General features: G+C 54.4%; 1 protein-coding gene across 7 annotated transcripts; it reads left to right on the forward strand.

Annotated features, from left to right (window-relative positions):
- Nucleotides 1–1,084: 1,084 nt before the first annotated feature.
- On the forward strand, nucleotides 1,085–19,271 carry GGT5 (gamma-glutamyltransferase 5). Of its 7 annotated transcripts, none has more exons than XM_060028461.1 (13): nucleotides 1,085–1,382; nucleotides 11,164–11,294; nucleotides 11,593–11,688; nucleotides 12,196–12,391; nucleotides 12,961–13,118; nucleotides 13,637–13,783; nucleotides 14,637–14,773; nucleotides 15,081–15,271; nucleotides 15,669–15,775; nucleotides 15,915–16,033; nucleotides 16,168–16,278; nucleotides 17,219–17,297; nucleotides 18,523–19,271. In XM_060028461.1, exons 1-13 carry the CDS (start codon nucleotides 1,210–1,212, stop codon nucleotides 19,017–19,019), a joined length of 2,142 nt encoding a protein of 713 aa, XP_059884444.1. In that variant the 5' UTR covers nucleotides 1,085–1,209; the 3' UTR covers nucleotides 19,020–19,271. The 7 variants fall into 7 exon arrangements, 5 of the variants coding, with proteins under 5 accessions (XP_059884444.1, XP_059884447.1, XP_059884445.1 ...); XM_060028462.1 differs by lacking the exon at nucleotides 1,085–1,382 and adding an exon at nucleotides 9,769–10,374; XR_009521702.1 differs by lacking the exon at nucleotides 1,085–1,382 and adding an exon at nucleotides 17,430–17,531 and having other exon boundaries at nucleotides 10,586–11,294; nucleotides 18,523–18,654.
- Nucleotides 19,272–22,208: the final 2,937 nt, after the last annotated feature.

A 22,208-nucleotide genomic window follows, 5' to 3' on the forward strand; every position in this document is an offset into this window, starting at 1 on the left:
GGGAGCCCCCACTCTCCCAGCCACCTCCCAGCTGGGCACCCTGAGGCTTGGGCAGGGTAGGGTGCAGGCCGGTGCCCCCAGGAGAGGAGGTGCTGTCAGCTCAGGAAGAGGGAAGCAGACATTCCACCAGGGATGGGCAGAGATGCAGGTGGAAGGGAAGCCCGCTCCCTGAGGCCCAGTGGCATTTCTGGGACAGCAGGCCCCGGGGGTGGACAGTCCAGTGGGCACTGTGTGCCAAGGGCTGGACGCAGGCCCTGTCTTCATTCCCCACACAGAAGTCTTGTCGTGGGTATTTGGTGTTCCAGTCGCCTCCCCTGAGCAGGCAGGGAAGCCAAGTCCCCTCTTGGTCACCCCTGGCCACCCCCTTGCCCTGGCTTCAGCTGAGCTGGGACTTGAACTCGGGTCCTGATTGACATTGCCTTGGGTCCCCCTGTGTCTGCCTCTGGTCCCCTTTAGCCCCAGTGTCCTCTGGCTCTGAGGATGCTGCGGTGAGCTGCGGCTGGGCGGGGCCCCATGTAGAGGAGGTGAGTTGGGGTTCTGCCCTGGCCCCCTGCCCCACTGAGCCTGATCCAGGGGAGGGTCCTGGGAGCCCTGCACCCCAGCTTCCCCCGGGAAGCCAAGCAGGCACAAAGTCCTCACGCACACAGGACAGGACAGGGTAGCCCTGGGCGTTGGCAACCGGTGGGAGGGGTGATTGTACCGAGGCTTTCAGGGGACAAGCAGTGGGAACAGCAGTGAGGGAGTTAACGGCAGCCACTGACTCCTCTCTGGCAGGAAAAACTCCCCACAGACGCCCTGCTGCCTGGCGTCTTGCCAGGGCCAAGACGGGCTGAAAACTGGAAGTCCAGGCGGGTGGCCAGCTCCGCCTCTGAGGTGGGCGCTGGAGGAAGGCAGCAGCCCTGCTGCCAGCCGCCCGTCCGCATTACCACCTGTCCGCCTGGCTGCCCGCTGTTCTCCTGGAAACCTGTCTGTCTATCTATCTGTAATCCTGACTCTGTCCACTTGTCCATCTGACCTTCCTTCTCTGTCCAGCCATCTGGCTGTCAATCCATTTTGTTTGTCTCTGGCTCCAGTCTATTTGTCCATCTGTCCCATCATCTGTGAGCCCATCTGCTCATCTTGTCCATTCATCCACCTGTCTCTCTGTATCTCTCCGCCCACTGGTGTGTGTGCCCACTTACCTCCTCTCTCCCCCTGGGCCACAGAGCCATGGCCCAGGGACACGGAGCCACGGTCAGCATGGTCCTGCTGGGGCTGGGGCTGGCGCTGGCCATCATCGTGCCTATCGTGGTCGTCTCTTGGCACCGTGTCCACTGTGGCCCCCAGGCCTTTGCCCATGCTGCGGTTGCTGCGGACTCTAAGATCTGCTCGGACATTGGACGGTGAGTAGGAAGTGGGTGGGAACTGGGTGGCCCTTGGCGCTGACCCCTCCCGGAGACTTTGTGACCAGTGGCGAGAGTGTGGAGAAGGCACACGTGTGTGCATGTTGGCATGTGGGGGTCGTGTGGGTTTGGGCTCCAGTAAGGAAGCAGCCTCAGGGCCCTTGCACAGGCCAGGGAGCAGGTGTGCACAGGGTAACAACAGTGTGGGCAGAGCAGAGGTGGTGTGTGAGGCTGGTCCTAGCTCCGGGGCTTGGGAGGCCCAGCGAGGGCACTGCTACAGTGTTGCTTGTCTGGTCCCGGCCCCTTCAGAGAAGCCCTGGCAGTTTTCCAAGGCTGGGGTCTTTCCCCAGGGACATGGGTAAGGGGGTTCAGGGGCTCCATATGTGAGGACTGCCTGCCGGGACCAGGCTCCCCTCCTGGCCCTGGAAAACTGGCCTCTGATGGCATCATGTCCCCTGCGGCCTCCCCTCTGCGTGTCAAGGCTTGGGGCCAGGCCAGTGGCAGGCAGAGTAACTGATGTTCGGTGGGCCGGGGCAGGGGGGCTGTGGAGAGGGGCCCCAACTGATGTTTCCCAACGCTCTTCCAGGAAGCCCAGCCCATGGGAGGCTTCCGCTGCCTGCCATGACAGGATGCGCAGGACACCCCTCTTGGCCCCTGCCCCACTCTGGGCTTGTGGGAGCCTGGGCTAGCAGCCCCCTCCCTGCCGGCTCAGTCTGCTTCCCGGAATATCTGCCTCAAGGGCCGTTGTCAGAATCAGGAGTGCTTTGTGAACCAAAGAGGACTTGTCCCTCCCTCAGGGCTCCCTCTAGGATGACAGGGACAAGTTGGGGGCAGACTGCTTGGTCTTCCCAGAGGGCTCCCAGGGGCCGGAAGGGGAATGACCCCTCTCAATGCTCTGAGAACTGCAGAGGCGCTGCGCCCCCTGAGCCCATATTTGCAAGGATGCAAACAAGTTGGGGCTTCAGACCCAGAGACCACTGATGGGGACGCGGCCCCCAGGGGTGGGGGGCTGCTGCCACGGATCTGCGAGGGGGTTCCGGGCCTGTTGTGTCTCCCCAAGTCTTTGTTGGGGGTTTTGGAGGGCCAGGGGTTGGGGTCTCTGCTCTGCAACCCTCGCTGGTGAGGTGAGCAGATGTGGTTCCCCCCAAGTGTTTCATGTCCTCGGCGTTCCACTTCCTGTTCTTGTTCTAAGAAACCAGGGGTGGGAGAGAGCCTGGAGCTGCCACAGCTGCTGTGGGACAGAGGCTCACACGATCTGGCAGGGCTGGGGAGATCCTGCAAGGGCCTCCTAGACCCCACCTCCTTCCACCCTGTGAGCACTGGGTTCTCTCAGTGGGGCTGGGACTCCTGCAGCAGCCAGAGCCCCTGGGGGAGGATCCGGCTCCGAGCCTAGTGTACACACGATAGAAGCACGGTGACAACGAGGCCCGTCCCATCCTGCGTGATGCCGGTGTGTTAGGCTCATGTTCAAACTGGGAGTTCCAAGGCTCCACGTGAGTGCTTGCCTTCTAGGGAGACCAGGGTTAGTGGTGATTTTTAGGCTCTGTGATGTCTGTCTGCTGTGATCACTCGGAAACGCCACACAGGATCCTGAGCGGAGGGTTCATAGTTCCACTTGACTTAGAGGAAACTAGGCCTGCACAGAAGGGACCAGCTGGGTGTCACAGCATGAGAGGGCCCAGCTGGGACTGTCCTGCTCTGCTGCCCCTGCAGAGGGGGAATCTCTCCGGGGTTGTTGGAGGGTGGAGTCTTCCCAGGGTCCCCACCCTCCGCCCAGGATTCCAGCCTGCCCAGCCCCTGGGCTCGGATCGTAAAGGCCAGAGCTTCAGTGGCCATGTGGGTAGTTGTAGAGGGAGCCGGCGGGGGGCCCAGGGTGCTTGTCCTGTGGGGCCCTGGAGTCAGGGGTAGGGAGGGGCTGGGCCCTGCAGGTTGGGTCTCGTCAGCTGCTTCAGACCCATTCAGGAGTCGGCCTGTGGGTCATGCCCTGGGTGCAGAGGAGAATGGGGACTCTGGACAAGCCTCGGTTTCCCCACCTGTGAAGTGGGGCTCGTGTTGGCACCTCTGTCACGGAGCGCACGCAGCCCAGAGGAGGTGTCCCTGGCCTGTTGTAACAGTGGCTTGGTCTGGATGTGGTCGGCATCTCAACAGGGGACCCTGCTGTGGGGAAGGCTCATGGGATTATGGTGTGATGTCACCCTTCCTCCCCTCCCAGCCCTTGTGACCCTAGTGGCTCTCTGGACTCCCGGTTGGCTCACCGGGAAATTACTGCACTTCCAACCCTCTGGGGTTCAGGAGGAAACAGCCTGTATACCTGGGCATCATGCATACACACGTGTGAGCGTGCGTGTCCGAGTGTGTATGTGACAGCAGCCTTCCAGCTCCCTGGGGACAGGCAGGTGAGAGAAGTGTGACTGCTCTGCACCGCAGCTCTCTGCTGGCCACAACTGGCCCCTTCACAGCTGAGGAGACCCAGGCTCAAGGAGGGTGAGGCACGTGCCTGGTGAGTAGGAACCCCAACCCAGGTGGCCCCGAGCGCGTACCATCCTGCCTGTTGACATGACTGTGTTCGTGGTACATGTTGGCGGGCATCGTGGATGCGTGAAGGTGTGTGATGCTTGGCTACCTGCAGCACCTGCCACCTGCCAGCCATTGTCCTGGAGTCATAGTGGTAACCAGATGGTCGAGGCTCTTGCCTTCGTAGTGGGGGGAGATAGACAATAACTCCACACCTAATGCTGAGGGATTGGAAGTGATTATTGGTCATTGTGGGTATCCTCGTCTGTGAAATTTCTGTTAAAATCTTTTGCCCATCTTTCTGTCAAATGTATATCAAATGCATTTTCTGCATTATCAAGACAATCAAATGATTTTTCTCCCTTTAAAAAAGTGCAGTGGGACTTCCCTGGCAGTCCAGTGGTTACGGCTCCACACTTGCAATGCAGAGGGCGTGGGTTCGATCCCTGGATGGGGAACTAAGATCTCACATGCCGCAGGTGTCACGGCCAAAAAAAAAAATGCAATAAATGTTAAACTGCCCTTGCATTCCTGGAAGGAGCCCAGCTTGTTCATGATTTAATATCATTTTTATTTATCCCTAAGTTTGATTTGCTAATATTTTGTTTAGGATTTTTTTCTTCATATTCATGAGAGGTACTGGTCTGTAATTTTCCTTTCTTCTCATGTCCTTGTCAGGTGTTGGTGTCAAGGTTACACTGGTCTCATAAAAAGAGCTAGGAAATGTCCTCTCCTTTTCCATAGTCTGCAAGAATAGGTTTTGTGTTGTTGTTGTTTCTTGTTCTTAAGATTGGTGTTATTTCCTCCTTAAACGTTTGGAAGAATTTACAGGTTAATCTTCTGAGCCTGAGTTCTTTGTGTGCATGTGAAGGTTTTAAATAACAGATTCTGTTTCTTTAACAAGTATAAGACTTTCAAGTTTTAATTTTTTCTTGAGTCAGTTTTGGTAAGTTCTTGCCAAGGAATTTGTCCAGTTTGTGCAAGTTGTCATGTGTTGACATGTAATTGTTTATAACGTCCTCTCATTATTATCCTCTTAATGTCCAGAGTCTGTAATGAGGCCCCTTTTTCTTTTTTTTTTTTTTAGAAGATGTTGGGGGTAGTTTATTAATTAATTTATTTATTTTTGCTGTGTTGGGTCTTAGTTTCTGTGCGAGGGCTTTCTCTAGTTGTGGCAAGCGGGGGCCACTCTTCATCGTGGTGCGCGGGCTTCTCACTATCGCGGCCTCTCGTTGCGGAGCACAGGCTCCAGACGCGCAGGCTCAGTAGTTGTGGCTCACGGGCCTAGTTGCTACGCAGCATGTGGGATCCTCCCAGACCAGGGCTCAAACCCGTGTCCCCTGCATTAGCAGGCAGATTCTCAACTACTGCGCCACCAGGGAAGCCCCCATTTTTCATTCTTGATATTGGTAACTAGCGTTTTCTCTTATCATTCTTGATCAGTCTTGAAAAGGGTTTTATCAATTTTATTGTATTTTGGAAGAATCAACTTTTGGCTTTGTTGATTTTCTTTATGATTCATTTATTTCCTCTTTCATTAGTTTCTACTTTTATCTTGGCTCTTTTCTCCTCCTTCCATTGAGTTTAAGTTGCTTTTTAAAAAATATTCATCTTGAGATACATTTTGGGAAAAACAAATTATAAGGTGGATACATAGATGATTGATCTTTAAAGTCTTTTCTAGTACATGCACTTAAAGCTATAATTTTCCCTCAAAGTTTGGCTTAGCTGCATTCCACGAGTTTTTTGTTGTTCTTCCCTTAAATGTTCATATTTTTATTTTGAAAAAGTTTTACACCCACAGAAAAATGGAAAGAATACCCATATACACTTCACTTAGATTCACCAGTTGTTCATACTTTGCCACATTGTCTCTCTGTCTCTTTCTCGTGCTCTCTCACTCTCTCTCCATATATCTATCTTTCCACATATTTGGAAAATAAGTTGCATTTATCATGACACTTTATCCCTAAATATTTCAAACATGTATCTATTAAGAATAAGACTATTCTCCTATATAACCTTAATACCATTATCACACTCAAGAAATTTAACCTTGGTAAAATTATAGTACCTAATACCTAGTCCAATTCAAAAATTTTCCAATTGACCCAATCTTTCTTTCTTTCTTTCCCTTTCTTTCTTTCTTTCTTTCTTTTTCTTTCTTTCTTTCTTTCTTTCTTTCTTTCTTTCTTTCTTTCTTTCTTTCTTTCTTTTTCTTTTTCTTTCTTTCTTCCTTTCTTTTTCTTTCTTTCTTTCTTTTCTTTTTCTTTCATCTTTTAATTTGAATTTTATTTCATTTTTTTATACAGCATGTTCTTATTAGTTATCTATTTCATACATATTAGTGTTTATATGTCAATCCCAATCTCCCAATTCATCCCACCCCCACCCCCAACCCATCTTTCTTTTTAGATCCAGTATCCAGTGATTGTCATGTTTCTCTAGTCTTCTTTAATCTAGAATAATCCCCTGCTTTAAAAAAAAAAAAAGTTGATATTCTGTGACATTAAAGAAGTCGGTTCAGTTGTATCAGTCTTTCTTTACAATCTTGGTTTGTTTTTATAATTTATTTACGATCAGATTCAGGTTAAACACAATATAAGATAGGTATTTTGCCTTCCCGTTGTATCACACAAGAGGGAACACAATGTCAGACCCTCTCATCATTGTGATGCCAAGTTGGATCACTTCATAAAGGTGGTGTCTTCCAGATCTCTCCATTGTATGGGGTACCATTTCCCTATTAAATTAGTAACATACGGTTTGATACTTTGAGACCAGGCGAATATCCTTTTCTCAAACAACATTTATCCCATGTTTTAGCATCAATTTTTATCATCGTCTCAACAGATACATTTGTGTTTGCAAAAAGGCGATTTCTAAACTAGTCATTTCTTCACCACTCATTGGCTGGCATTCTTCTGTAAAAAAGATCCCCCTTCCCCAACCCAGATATTCTTGAGTATTACTATTGACTCGTGGATTATTTTAGTTCACTATGTTATAATCCATCACTTTACTCTTTCTGATGCTCAAATTGTCACAAATTTGACCAGTGAGAGCCCCTTTAAGCCAGCATCTATGTTCTTTTACAAGAATCCATCAGTCTTAGAGAATTTACTTGACTTGTACACAAAATGTTCCAGGATCTATTCGTATATTCCCTCAGACCTGAAATCAGGAATTGGTAGAGAATGGTATTTTAGAAATGAAAATCTGGATGCTAAGAGGGTTCATTACTATTGGGATGCCATTGCTTCTAGGTAGTATCAGTGCACAGAACAAGAAAAAATGTAAAATCTCTGACACCTCCAGTTCAAATCCACTATGATGGGGTCTTCTGCATCTTTCTCCATCCCATCTTGTCTCTGCAACTATGAGAAGTTCCCAGCAATGTCCGTATATTTACTTACTTGCTGTATCCCCAGGTACTCACAAAAAAGTTTCAGAATTACTTCAACAATACACTATGAACAATGAATCTACTAGAGAAAATTCAAGATGTCTTTGCAGAGGTTTTTTTGGTCCTTAAGATATATCCCATGAAAGATGTGCAGTTAATTAAGTTCTTTTTCCTGTGTGATTATGTTAACAGTTCAATATACTATTAGCTTAGTTTTTTTCAATTAAAATTCAATTTTAGGGTTTTCTTTTTCATCCTTTCTGTTTAATTTTCTTTCTGAATACAAGTCAGAACTGTATAAAAAGGTATTCTCAGAAGTCTCACTCTCATCCATATGACCTTTATTCTGTTCCTATTCTCTCTTTTAGAGGAAATCATTTTCATTTGTTTTGGATTTATTTTTCCTGTTTCTTTTCTCTTTTTTCAAATGCATATGTGTATGTGTGTATATATATATTTTTTTTCTTTTCTTTTTTCTCTTTATTTCTTTTAAAATTATTTGTTTTTTGCAAAATATCTCTCTTATTTTCTCTTTCTGATATACTTTTTGATACTGAGAAAGGTTTATATGTTTGTTATAATGGTTATATTAATCTTTTTTTTTTTTTTTTTTTTTTTTTTTTGCGGTACGCGCAGGCCTCTCACTGTTGTGGCCTCTCCCATTGCGGAGCACAGGCTTCCGGACGCGCAGGCTCAGCAGCCATGGCTCACAGGCCTAGCCGCTCCACGGCATGTGGGATCCTCCTGGACCAGGGCACAAACCCGCGTCCCCTGCATTGGCAGGCGGACTCTTAACCACTGCGCCACCAGGGAAGCCCAAGCTTAGTCCTTTTTAATTGAGCACTAAGGAGCGTGTATAAAGATTGTTAAAACTGTTTAGAAATAATTTGAGGCCTATATGCATAGAAATCTCTGGTGTTCCTATACACCAATAATGAAAAATTAGGAAGAGAAATTAAGGAAACACTCCCATTTACCATTGCAAAAACATATAATACCCAGGAATAAACCTGCCTAAGGCGAAAGACTTGTACTCACAAAACTATAAAACACTGATGAAAGAAATCAAAAAACAGATGGAGAAATATACCATGTTCTTGGATTGGAAGAATCAATATTGTGAAAATGACTATACTACCCAAAGCAATCTACAGATTCAATGCAATCCCTAACAACTACCAATGGCATTCTTCACAGAATTAGAACAAAAAATCTTACAATTCGTACGGAAACACAAAAGACCCCGAATAGCCAAAGCAATCTTGAGAAAGAAAAACGGATTTGGAGGAATCAGGCGTCCCGACTTCAAACCATACCACAAAGCTACAGTAATCAAGACAGTATGGTACTGACACAAAAACAGAAATATAGATCAGTGGTACAGTATAGAATGCCCAGAGATAAACCCACACACATATGGACACCTAATTTATGACAAAGGAGGCAAGAACATACAATGGAGAAAAGACAGCCGCTTCAATAAGTGGTGCTGGGAAAACTGGACAACTACATGTAAAAGAATGAAATTAGAATACTACCTAACACCATACACAAAAATAAACTCCAAATGGATTAAAGACTTAAATGTAAGACCAGACACTATAAAACTCTTAGAGGAACGGGCTTCCCTGGTGGCACAGTGGTTGAGAGTCCGCCTGCCGATGCAGGGGACACGGGTTCGTGCACCGGTCCGGGAAAATCCCACATGCCGCGGAGCGGCTGCGCCCGTGAGCCATGGCTGCTGAGCCTGCGCGTCCGGAGCCTGTGCTCCGCAACGGGGGGCGGGGTGGGGGCCACAACAGTGAGAGGCCCGCGTACCACAAAAAAAAAAAAAAAAAAAAAAAAAAAAAACTTAGAAGAAAACACAGGAAAAACACTCTTTGACATAAACCACAGCAAGATCCTCTTCTGAGGATGTCAGAAGCCCTGCTTGGCCGATCAGCCTCCTGTTCCAGGACTGGCAGTCGTCTGGAGGGGAAAAGCGGCTCCAAAAGCCAGGCTCCTCTCACTCGGAGGCCTGTATTTCTCTCCTGCTTCTGACACCTTTGAGCAGATGTTTTCTATTTGTCTGGCTTTTCTAGTTGTCTGTGGAAGTTTGGTCTGAATTGTTTAGTCTTTCATTACTAGGATGTCTGCTTTACATGTTAACAGATTATTTTTTTAAAAACCTATGGGAGCAAGGCAGATGCAGGGGACCAGATAGGAGACTGTTACAGTAACCCAAGTGAGAGATGCTGGTGGCTTAGACCAGGGTGGTGGTGTGGTGGAGGAGGTGATGAGAAAGGATTGGAATCTAGGTGTATTTTGGAGGTATAACTAACAGGCAGGATTGGCCATTGGATATGGGGATGAAAGAAAGTCACCAATCAAGGACGACTCTGAGGTTTATAGCCTGAGGGTGAATGGTTGTATCCTTTTCTAGGATCGTGATGACTAACAAAGGAGCAGTTTGGGGGGGCAGAGGTGGGAGGGAAGGAAAAAGTGCAGTTTAGGTCATGTCAAGAGTGAAATACCTCTTAGATGCCTAGGGGAGGTAGCCTGTGGATGGCTGGGGATAAGTGCCTGGAGTTTAGGGGAGATCAAATTTGGGGGTCATCAGCACAGAGGTTGCATTTTAAGCCCTGAGCCTGGATCAGCTCATCTGGGGGAGGACATAGATGTACCAGGACCGAGGACTGAGCCTGGGGCTTCTAACATATTGAGGTTGGGGTGGTGGGAAGAAAACCGGAGTGTGGTAGGTGGGGGTCCTGGAAGCCTAGTGCGGAGAGCACTTCTGAGGTCAAGTGAGATGCGGCCTTTGTGATGGGAATTTAAATTAGTTTTTTCCAGTTTGTCTTTTTTCTTTGTTTATGGTGTTTTATTCTAATTAAAATGTGTGTTTCTCTGTGCCTGGATGTAGAATCTTAGTTCTTTCGTACTTCTGTCTTTGTGCCCTCTTTCCCATTCCAAGATTACCTGTGTCCATGTGGCCCCCATGCGTGCCCACGTGTGGGCCCAGAGCAGGGATACGTGGCTCCGGGGAGGGGTGAGCCCAGCATGGAGTCGTCGGATCAGTGTGCCTGAGCTGAGAAGGTGCTGGGGTCAGTGGTGGGGGAAGGGGACCCAGGCCCAGCCCCTCTTCGGGCCTTGGTTTCGCATCTGTGACCTTGAGGTGCTGGGGAGGAATCCTGGCTGTGAGGGAAGAGGCAGCCCCCAGTGAGCTGTGCAAGGCTGTGCCCCAGGGAGACGGGCATTTCCTCGGCACAGGCCAGTCTGACCAGCACCTAGGAGCTGAAGGGTTCACCCCTCGCTGCCCATGGACAGGTGGGGAGACTGAGGCCTGAGAACATTCCCACAGACCGTGGGGCCCTGGGAGGGGCTGTGGAACCCATCAGCCCAAGCCCTAAGCCCTGATGGCAGGGCAGGATCCCGGGGTGACTTGAAAAAATCCAGTCTTGAAGGGGTTGGGCCAGTGTGTCCCCAGTGAGATGAGGAGTGGCATCTGCCAGGCGAGGCTCCCAGCGCTGCCGGGAGGAACGGAGGGGCTGGCCCGGGCCTGGTTCTGCCTGTTGTGAATGAGCCGCTGCTGCTGGGAGGACCTAGGGAATAATGGCAGCTGGAGCACTTTGTAAACTGAGAAGAACCTTATATACAGCCAGGGGCAGTGTAAATGGTGTCACAATTTGCAATCTGTAGAGTGCTGTACACCTGTGAGTGGCTGGGCTTGAGGGGGCAGCCCAGTGTGGTCTCAAAACTAACCTGCGGTTTGGTGGCAGCAAGCAGGCCACCCAGCTGTCCCCACTCCCCAGTGAATGCTGGCAGAGCAGCCCAGGAGGCCAGGGCAGGGCAGCCAGGCCACTTACTCTGTGCCGTGTTCCCTAGAGCCATCCTCCAGCAGCACGGCTCACCCGTGGATGCCACCATTGCGGCTCTGGTCTGCACCGGGGTTGTCAACCCCCAGAGCATGGGCCTGGGTGGAGGGGTCATCTTCACTATCTACAATGCGTCCACAGGTGAGTCCATACGGGACCCCCGTGGGGAGGATGGGCTCGTCCACAGGCGCTAACAGTGAGGTCCTTTTAGACCACCTGAGAGTGTGGCCGACCTGCCCTGTCTACCCACGCCCCTCCCTGAGTCTCTTGGTGCCCCCCAACCTCTGCAAAGCCTAAACCAGCGCAGAGGCCAGTTCATGGTAGAGAAACTGAGGTCGAGAGCAGGGCCAGGGCTGTCTGAGGGGGACTGCTGGTGTGCAGTGAGGCCTGGCAGCCACCGGGGTGCCCCTGACACCCCACACGCCCTGCCCAACTCCAGGGAAGGTGGAGGTCATCAACGCCAGGGAGACGGTACCCGCCAGCCACGTCCCAGGTCTGCTGGACCAGTGCAAGCAGGCCCAGCCTCTGGGCACAGGTGAGGCCCTAGAGGGGCCACCCGCTCCCACCCCACCAGACCACTGGGGCTGAGCAGAACCCCCCACCCTGAAGGGGCAGCGCCCCTGATGGACAGCTGAACCACCCTGGCACTGAGGGGTGGCAGCTGGGGATGGGGAGCCCCTGCGGAGGTCCTGACTCCCCGGGTTTTCCCGGGGGAGGGCTCTCTGAGTTGGGAGGGACGATCCAAGCAGAGGGACCACCTCAGCCGAAGGCCCGGAGGGTTCAGTGGAGACAGGTTGGGGGGCTGGGGGGTGGGGATGGGGCCAGTTTTTCTGGGCCCCACAGGCCTGGCCATGGACTTTGTGCAGAGGGAAATGGGGAGGCACAGGAGTGTGAGGGGGGAGGGCCGTGGTCCCAGGTGGGCTCCAGAAGGCTCGCTCTGGCTGCCACGGCTGGGGGGCCAGGCAGCCAAGAGTGGAGTGACAGCCCCCGGGGGCCAAGGGGGGCGGCCCAGGGGCAGGGGCATGACACCCGTGCCGTGCAGGTGCCCAGTGGATCGGGGTGCCTGGGGAGCTCCGTGGCTACGCTGAGGCCCACCACCGCCACGGCCACCTGCCCTGGGCACAGCTCTTCAGGCCCACCATCGCGCTGCTCCGGGGGGGCCTCCGCGTGCCCCGCATCCTCAGCCGCTTCCTGCATAGCAGCTACCTGCGGCCTTCCCTGCACGCATCGTCCCTGAGGTGAGCTCCGATGGGGGCCCAGGGCCCCTCCTCAGCCCAGCCCCTCCTCAGCTCCTCCTCCAGCCAGCGGATCAACCTTCTGGGGGCCGGGGCCCTGGCTGGCCAATATGTCACTGAGCTATGTCGCAGCTCAGAGACCTCCGGTTCCACGTGGCAGAACCTCATCAGAGGGCTCAGGCCAGAGACAGTTTATGCCAAAGTGATGGGGCTCCCAGGGTGCAGATTTGGGCCCTGCCCTCCCCCCCCCCCACTCTCTCTGGGCTGGCAGGAGGGCTTTGGCCATCCCACTCGCCCACCCGGGCAGCCCACTGACCAGGAGGAATGCCGGGTGTCAGGCCCTGGGTGGACGCTGGCTTGGTGGTGGTGGTGGGGGGGGCGTGTCCTCCCTGGGCCTGGGTGATGAAAGACATGAGGGGTGTCAGCCCCACCCAATCCTGGAGAATCTGCCCCCATGTCCACCACAGCCCCTCAGGACTCCAGACCAGGACTCCCTCCCTGTAGGGTCCCTGCAGAAGTGTGGCTGCCCTCCAGGACCTGGCCTCACCCTGAGGCTGCCCCCCACCCCCCAGGCAGCTCTTCTTCAATGGGACAGAACCCCTGAGTCCTCATGACCCACTCCCGTGGCCCGCGCTGGCCGCCACCCTGGAGACCGTGGCTGCGGAAGGCGCAGAGGCCCTCTACACAGGGAGGCTGGGCCAGATGTTGCTGGAGGACGTTGCCAAGGAAGGTCAGCACGTGAGGCCCCACAGCCCCGTTCCGCCAGAGAAAGAGGGGTTGGGCGCCAGGGCTGAGGGTGGGTCCGGCCCTCCCCTCCCCTCGCCCTGAGAGGGGGCCAGCTGCTCCCAGGGCTTGGAGAGGTCGTTGCCCAAGTCATGCCCACTGCTGGTCTCAGGGACCTTGCAGTCAAAGCCCCCGAGGAGCAGGACCCTGAGGGTTAGGGCCACGAGACAGGAGCTATCGGTGGCTGCAGGGGTGCTCCTGGGCCTGGAGTTGGCCACCCTCGGTCTCTCAGAGGCCAGCTTGCCTCCCCCACCTTCTCCCACTCTCCCCTCCAACCTGCCCGTCCCTGGCCTCTGTCCACCCATCCCCCAGCCCTGAGGCCACTGCCCACAGGCCCAGCACCACCCCTCTGAGCCTAGAAGGCTAGGGAACGAGGGGGGCCCCCACTGTGTAAACCAAGGTCCCTGGCTGACACTCTGCACCTCGTTTCCCCGTCTGTACATGGAGTCCTCTGTCTCACCCCAGGGAGCCTGCTGACCCCGCAGGACCTGGCATCATTCCGGCCTGAGGTGGTGGATGCCCTGGAGATGCCCCTGGGGGACTACACCCTGTACTCACCGCCACCGCCTGCAGGGGGCGCGATTCTCAGCTTTGTCCTCAATGTGCTCAAAGGTGAGGCCCCCAGGAGCCAGGGGGTCTGGCGCCCGTGAACTGAATTCCAGGCCCAGCCAGGCTCTGGGTAGCCACTGCCTCCTCCAGCTCAGCCCCCTCCTCAGATGCTGAAGACTGGGCTGAGGAGTGGGCCAGGACGGTGTGTTCTAGAGCTGGCCTCCAGTGTGGCCCACGCCTGGGCTCTGCTGAAGAGTCTGCAGACATCTACCCACTAAGTGCCCCCAGGTGACCCCGGCGCAGGGCACAGGTGCAGTGGCTCTGCAGGTGGTGAGCTGCCGGTCCAGTGTGTGCAGCTAGGGCTGAGGCCCAGCCTATTGCAGCCTGCAAGGGGGTTGTGGGGTGCGGGAGGCATCCTGGCAGCGTCCAGAGATGGGGCTGCCTGATGCAGCCTGTGGCTGCCGTAACAAAGTATCACAAATTACCAAAACCTGGTGGCTCAGACAACAGAAATTTATTCTCTCATAGTTCTGGAGCCCAGAAATTCAAAATCAGGGTGCCTGCAGGGCCACATTCCTTCCGGGGGGCCTGGGGGAGAATCTGTTCTTTGCCTCTTCCAGCTTCCGGCGTCTGCCAGCATTCCTAGGCTTGTGGCTGCATCCCTGCAGTTTCAGCCTCCCTCTTCTCTGTGTCTGTTTTATAAGGATATATGTGATTACATTTAGCGCCCACCCGGATAATCCAGGATAATCCACTCCTCTCAAGATCCTTAATTTAATCACACATTTGCCATACAAGGTAATATTCACTCTTTTTCCATATAAGGTTTTCACAGGTTCTGAGAATTAGGACATGGACAAATCTTTCTCAACCCACTACACAGGATGACCCCCACCTGCGCCCACCCCCTCCCCAGGGTTCAACTTTTCCGCGGAGTCAGTGGCCAGGCCCGAGGGGAGGGTGAACTTGTACCATCACCTCGTGGAGACGCTCAAGTTTGCTAGGGGGCAGAGGTGGCGGCTGTGGGATCCTCGAAGCCACCCGGAGGTCCAGGTGAGGTGCCCTGAGCTGGTGGAGAGCCCCCTTCCCTGCCCCAGGGCTCGGCATGAAGGGAGGGTCAGGCCGACGGGTGCTCCATCCACAGACCCTGAGAGCCCGGCGGGTGAGGCTGGAGGGGTGTGTACATGGTTGGTTCTAGAACCGGATGGCCTGGCAGTGGGCCAGAGCAGGGAGGCTACAGCAGTCTGAAGGGAGCCCTGGAGGGGCAGGTACGGGAAGGCAGTGGTGGCGCTGCATCTCTGACACCCTTAGGGGACCACCTGGCCTCTCACTGACCCTGTCACCTGTCTGCCCACCCCAGAACGCCTCCCAGGACCTGCTGGGGGAGGCTCTGGCCCAGCACATCCACCAGCAGATCGACACCCGGGGTGACCACCAGCTCAGCCACTACAGCCTGGCCGAGACCTGGAGCCACAGGATGGGCACGGCCCACGTGTCCGTGCTGGGCGAGGATGGCAGCGCTGTGTCTGCCACCAGCACCATCAATACGCCGTACGTGGGGCCGGGGGCAGGCGGGCAGGCCCCACTCCACCCCCTAGACCTCAGCCCTCCACCCCCAGCCTGGCCTCCCAGCACCTCCCTGGCTGTGTCCATCGAGTGGTACCTTGTTTTCCCCTCTCCTGTGTCAAAAGGGTCCTACACCCTGACACCTCTGGCCGAAAAGGCTGCTGATGGGGTGGCCCTGAGCCGGGATGAGGACGGGCCTTACAACCAGGAGGATGCCGTGGTGGGGGACAAGGTGGATCTTTGGGGGCAGGGCCAGGGAGGGAAGAGCAGCTCCAGGATGCTGGAGGACAGCTGCTAAAACGAGGAGCTTCTGGAGCGCTGGGGTGCAGCCCACGTGTGTCGGGAGCCCACGGCCTGTGCCCAGCTCTGCCTCTGTCCACAGCTTTGGAGCCATGGTGTACTCACCGCGCACGGGCATCCTCCTCAACAACGAGCTCCTGGACCTGTGCTGGAGGTACCGGCGGGGCTCCGGAGTCACCCCGCCTCCCGGTGAGCACAATGCCCCCGGGCGAGAGGAGGGAAGGCAGGAAGGCCGGGCAGGCCCAGCACAGAGACAGGGATGGAGGGGGTGGCCCCGGGGGGCGCTGGCTCAGAAGCGAGGCTGCACTGATACCTGTCCGGCCTCCAGTTCCAGGTGAGCGGCCCCCTTCATCCATGGTCCCCTCCATCTTGGTCAACGCAGCCCAGGGGTCGAAGCTGGTGATCGGCGGGGCTGGCGGGGAGCTCATCATCTCTGCTGTGGCCCAGGTGAGTCTGGGGGCTCCTGGATGGAACGTGCCCTTGCTGGGCGGCCCTGTTGTCCTCATGTCCTGGGAGGGGTTGGGGAGGGTGGCTGGTGCCCCTCCCTCCCTCCCTGCCTGCATCCTTCTCTCCCCAAACAGGCCATCATGAACAAGCTGTGGCTGGGCCTTGACCTGCAAGCTGCCATTGCAGCCCCCATCCTGCACGTGGACAGCAAGGGCCGGGTAGAGTACGAGCCCAGCTTCAGCCAGGTGAGGCCGTGGGCCGAGAGACCGCTAGACAGACGCCTCAGCGCTTGCCTTCAGAGCCCCTGGTGGGCCTCAGCTTTTGAGTGTGCCCGGTGCACTTTGGCTCTGGGGGCCACCAGGAGTTGAGAAGCTCCATGGGGGAGGCAACAGGCAGCTGGTCTCCCCGGCAGGGGACAGGGTGTTGTTCACACGACTCCCAGAACGAGCTCCCCTGCACCCTGGTCCCTGCTCTTTCTGGGCCATTCTCTCCGGAAGCTACTTTCCCCGGCTGAGGCCTCTCGGACCCTCCCTCATGGTGATCTGCTTCCTTGTGCGATCTGCAGCTTTTATCTGCGGGTTTATTTCTCAAGGAGTCTATTATTCCTGGGAGTCTGCAGAGGGATCTCCCTCCATGGCATTGGGTTCTTGGTTCCCCACACAAGCAGGCCCAGGAGCTGAATTCTCTTGTGGGACTCCCAGCCCCTCCCCTCCTCCTGGGCAGATGGCTGGCCTCCTTGGAAGGTCTCTGGGCTGGCAGATGCCCTCACTAGGACCCACTTTAAAGGACTAGCAGCTTTTCAAGACTCCAAACTTCATGCCCAGGGTCCATTCAAGCAGCTGGGGTTCAAGGTCATCAAAGCTGCCTTTCCTGTTATGAGCTTCTCTGGTCTCAAGGCCGCCTCCCAGGGCCCTTGGAATTTTGAGGACCACAGAGTGAGGGGCCTTGAGTCCAAGGGGGTGTGTAGTCCTGAGAACCTTGGTCTTTGGGCCTGGAGACTAAGGACCTCAGCCCGTCAGGCCCAAACTCTCAGAGTCCGAGGCCCTCCCTCCCAGCCTCCCTCCCTCCCTGTGCAGGGTCCTCCCCGTGGCAGGAGGGCTTGGTGCTCTCCCAGGACTCATCCTCTTAGGCCCTTCTCCTTGACCTTGACTGAAGGTCTTTACTCTGTGAACACCATTCTCCAAGGACCTCAACTCTGAGAATTTGGACCTGACAGCCTGGAATCCAGAGAACCCCGAGCCCACGGCCCTCAGCTCCCTGGAAGGTTAGCGTGTTGGCCACACAGGTCAGGACCTCCCATGGAGAACATCTGAGGCACTGGGTGGAGACCTGGAGTCTCCAAGGGCCCTCAGAGCCAAGGCCCAGGCCTGAGGCCAGGAGGGTCCTTGTTCCTCAGGGCCTTGGAGTTTGGCCACTACGACGCTAAAGAATGGTCTCTGAGGACCACAGGTCCTGCTGTGGCTGTGAGGAGCTGGGCCTTCCAACCTAAGGACACTAGGTAATTAGCACGTCAGGCAGAGACACACCCAAGGCCATAGCGCCTGGAGACCTCGCCGTACCCATGGCTCAGGTCCTGGAGGCCCTGGTCCTGGGGACTGCAGGGTACCTGGAACTGAGGGCCCTGGTGGGCGGGGGTCCTTGGCCATAAGTGGGAATGCGGGGCCCGAGTAACACAGGTCTCCACGTGCCAGGATCTGTGTGAAGAGTCACAGACTGGCAAGTGTGGGGACCAGGCCCCGAGGCAAGTTACTCGGGTGCTCAGACACCAACACCTGGGCCCTGACGCCCTCCAATTCCACACACTCACCGTCTCAGACCTGAGCCTTTACAGCCCGTGCTCGTAGTGCCTCACCCTTGGGGACCGCTGGTGCCTGTGGCCTGGGGTCCATGTCCTTGGACTCATGGGTGTTCAGCAGCCTCTAGCTGACTCCTCCACCAGCGGGGCGGGGCCCTGGAGAGTCTGGAACACCCGTCTTCTCATGCTGGTGTTGAGACGGCAGGTCCTGAGCTGCCAACAACGCTGGCACCAGGGCCATCCCTCCTGTCCAGGGCAGGAGCCAGATGTTGAGCTGGGCCTTTCTTATGTATGGGTGACCTGGGACTCCAAAGGGCCCAAGCTCTGCCTTCTAGAAGACTTTGCTTTCAAGGTCCTCAAAACGTTGAAAGCTATCTTCTCCACAGAAGCCCTTGGACTCCTTGGTTGTCACGTTGAGGCCCCTGGTGTCCTTGATCCAGGACAGAAGTGAACCTGCATCTCAGCTTCCTTCTAGTCCAGGCGATGTCCTCCTATCATATCCCCTGGAGCCCAGGCTTCTCTCTGGGGCCTTTGGAGTGGGAGGCCGTAGACTCCATGCCTGCAGACAAGGCTGCGTCCAGCGCCCCTCTGTCCTCTCCCAGACCGCCCCTGCCAGTCCTGCCTCCTCGGCCAGGGTCCTCAGCTCCCTGCCCGGGTCCCAGCCCCTCCATGACCAGCCTTCTCTCCTCTCCAGGAGGTGAAGAAGGGGCTCCAGTACCGGGGCCAGAGCCAGACCGAGAGGCCCGTTTTCCTGAACGTGGTCCAGGCCGTGTCCCAGGACGGGGCCTGTGTGTACGCCGCAGCGGACCCCAGGAAGGGTGGGGAGCCCTCAGGCTACTAAAGAGGCTGCTCCCTCCCCAGAGCTGGGATCCCACCCAGCACATGTCCAGGCTAGCCTGGTCCGGCAGAATCTGGACCCCTTGGCTGGACGGTCAGCCTGGGGCTTCAAGAGGTGGGGACAGCCCAGCAGATGGACGGCTGTGGGGGCCGAGCCCTGCCCTCCCAGAGCCCCTGTGGCCCTGCCCTGACCCCTCCAACCTCCCCAGGCCTCTCACCCAGGACTGGGCCCCCACTCCCCGAAACCCCATTCCCCACCTGTGTATCTTCCAGTCCAAGATTAAAGAAAAGGCTGCACCACGCCTGATTCAGGGTCGAGGTGGGGAGGGGACCTTCAGAAAGCACGTGCAGTGAGCTGCAGCCCTCCACACACACCACCACGGAGCCAGGGAAACCAGACACGGGCTGGGCCTTCTCCAGGCCACCCCTGGACACTTGCTGGGGCTCCGCACACGCCGTTGGGAGGAAGGCAGGGGTGTGGCCTGGGGGCACCTGTCCCTGGCTCCTGTGGGCCCTTGGCCCAGGCCCGTCCTGGAGCTTGTCTTCCGTGCCAGGAAAAGGCTGGATGAAGCGAGACCTAAGCCCTCCCCAGCCCCCAACTCCAACATGTTCTCACCCTCAGCACTGTTGATGTTTTGCGTGAGTCATTCTTCGCGGGGGTGCTGTCCACGCACTGTAGGCGGTGCAGCAGCATCCCTGGCCTCCCCTTGCTAGGTGCAGGGTCACCCCACCCCCACAGCCAGTCACCAAACCACCCCCGATTGAGACCCGCGAGCCCCCAGCCACCGTGGATGGCTCTGCCAGCTCCCGAGTGTGCCACCCTCCCTGGGGGGGGTCCTGCCCCATGCCGAGTCCTGGGAGCATTGGGAGTTCCTGTTTCACCCCAAACATCCCACAGGGGTGTACCTCCGCCTGGAAGGGCGCCACTACAGATCCGTCACCTCCCATTCTGCCTGGAGTTCAGCCGCACAGGACGGGCTGGGTGTTGCTCCTGTGCCTGCTGGGACAGAGCACTACACACCGAGGGCCTTCAGACAACAGACACCCTCGCCGCAGTGCCTCCCAGCTGCATCCCCAGAGCATGAGAACGGTGTCCCTGCACTCCTGACTCACCCTCTGCCATCCCTGGGACCCTCACCGTCCCCTGGAGCCTCAGTTACCACTTGTGAACTGATGGGTACCCGCCCAGGCTCTAGCCCAGGTTTCTGGACCATCAGACTCACATACCCACTCACCCGCCCACCTCCCACCTCCCACCTCCAGAGCACCTGGGATCCACAGGCACCTCGGACTCAATACACCCAACCAGAAGCCAGCTCTGAGGCAGCCGGAAGTTCTCTGGTGCCCCCCTCTCCCCCCTCCATGATAGTCACCCAGTCCTCTCCCTCCATATGCGTGGCTTGGCCTTGGTTCCATCCCTTCGTCCCTTTCTGCCTCCTTGCCGCTGCCACAGCCTCGATCCACTCCCTACTCGTGACAGTGATGAGCCTTGGAAAATGCATACCTGATCCTGCCATGAGGCCACACAGAGCCCTCCTTGGCTTCTGGGGGCCCCCGGAGGAAGCCCATTCCTCTTGCTCCCTGCTCATCCCACCCTAGGTTACTTGCCTGGCCCCTGCCCACATCCCTCTTGGACCACAAGTAATGCCAACCAAGATGCATTCCCAGCCCAGTTAGCGACTCTTACAGCCTCTTTAAACATCTTGTTACACAGAGGAAATCAAAGCGGTATCTTCAAAATAACATTCACATCAATACAGATCAGCCCCCACAGAATATAGCTAAAGCAGGGCTCAGAGGAATATATATTGCCTTAAATAGTTACATTAATAATAATCAAAACAAAATATCTAACATACCAAGTTAGTAAAAGAACAACCAGAACAGTAAGGAAGGCAAGAGGAAGAATTTAGTAACAACTGAAGCAGAAATTGATAAGCTTGAAGTCAGAAGAACAGATCTTTGAAAAAGATATATAAGCTATTAGCTAGCCAATTAGTAAAAATGAAGGACGTGTAAATACACACAAAAAAGAAATGAGAACGGGGAAATAAGCTATAGAGGAAGTTAGAAGTACTAGAAAAGATTACTCATTTTAATAAAAATAACTTTGGAAACTTGACAAAATAAATTACTTTCTAGGATGATGTAAGTAGAATTGCGATACTTAACACATACTAAAAACATTGGCACTTATCTGAAATTCAGGTTTAATTGGGCAGGCTTTCTTTTTACTTGCTAAATCTGGCAAGCTTAAGTATAAATGACAAACGGGTCCAAGAAAGAGCAAAGGTCTAGACATGTCAGTGATCACAAAAAAAAACTGAGAACGTGGCAGGAACACTGGTCTATCTCAAATGCCCTTCTGGAAAGTTTCCCAGGCGAAGTGTGTCCTGCCGTTAGGATCAGAGGCCTGTCTTGCCAGTTAAGCCGCCACAGTGTAGAGCCCGGAGGAACATTTCCACATTCACTTTATGAAGTCAGCATAGGACTAGCCCCAAACTTGGCAAAGCACACCAAAGGCCAGTTGTGTTTGGGAAACAACACAAAACTCCTCAAACAAATACAAGCAAGGAGACTCCAAGCAACACATTCAAAAGGACAGGGTGTCCGGGTGGGGCCAACACCACTACTGATGGGAATGTCCATGAGAGGGACTTGTGCTCCTTTCACCAGAGGAGAAAAATCACGGAGTCCTCTCCATGGAGAGGCATTTGACAAAATTCAGCACTCATTCTTTTTTTTTTTTTTTTTTTTGCTGTACACGGGCCTCTCACTGTTGTGGCCTCTCCCGTTGAGGAGCACAGGCTCCGGACGTGCAGGTTCAGTGGCCGTGGCTCACGGGCCCAGCCGCTCTGCGGCATGTGGGATCCTCCCGGACCGGGGCACGAACCCGTGTCCCCTGCATCGGCAGGCGGACTCTCAACCACTGCGCCACCAGGGAAGCCCTCAACACTCATTCTTGATTTAAAAAAACAAAACAAAACAAAAAACCCACAGACAAAACAACAACAGAACACTGAATAAAATGGAAATAAATGGATATTCCCTTAACATGAATAAATATCTCAAAACAACAGTAACATCTGTTGGACACTGACCACGGCTAGGTGCTACTCTATTGCTTTACATGTATTAATTCACGTAATTCTCCCTAATGAAAGGGAGCTATGATGAGGCCCATCTTACAATGAGAGTACTGATGTACTGAAGCTCCCAGGGCCCTGTGGAGTAAGTGCCAGAGGTGGAAACTGGGGAGACAGATGGAGAAAATGAGTCTTGACCCCTACCTCATACCATATACAGAAATTAATTTGAGATGAATCTTAGGCCTAAATGGGAAAACTAAAATAAATGCTTGGGCAGCCAGTCCAGAATCATTTATTACAAAGACATTCATTTTCCTCATTGAATCGCATCAGTGCTTTTGTGAAACAAACAAAAAAACTCAAGTAAACCAAGCCATCAGATTTAAAAACACACTGTAAACATACAGTAGGTTAAAACAGCATATGAATAAACCTCAGAAATCAATCAACCACA

This window comes from Delphinus delphis, chromosome 13, assembly GCF_949987515.2.
Source record: "Delphinus delphis chromosome 13, mDelDel1.2, whole genome shotgun sequence".
In the NCBI taxonomy this organism is placed as follows: Eukaryota; Metazoa; Chordata; class Mammalia; order Artiodactyla; family Delphinidae; genus Delphinus; species Delphinus delphis.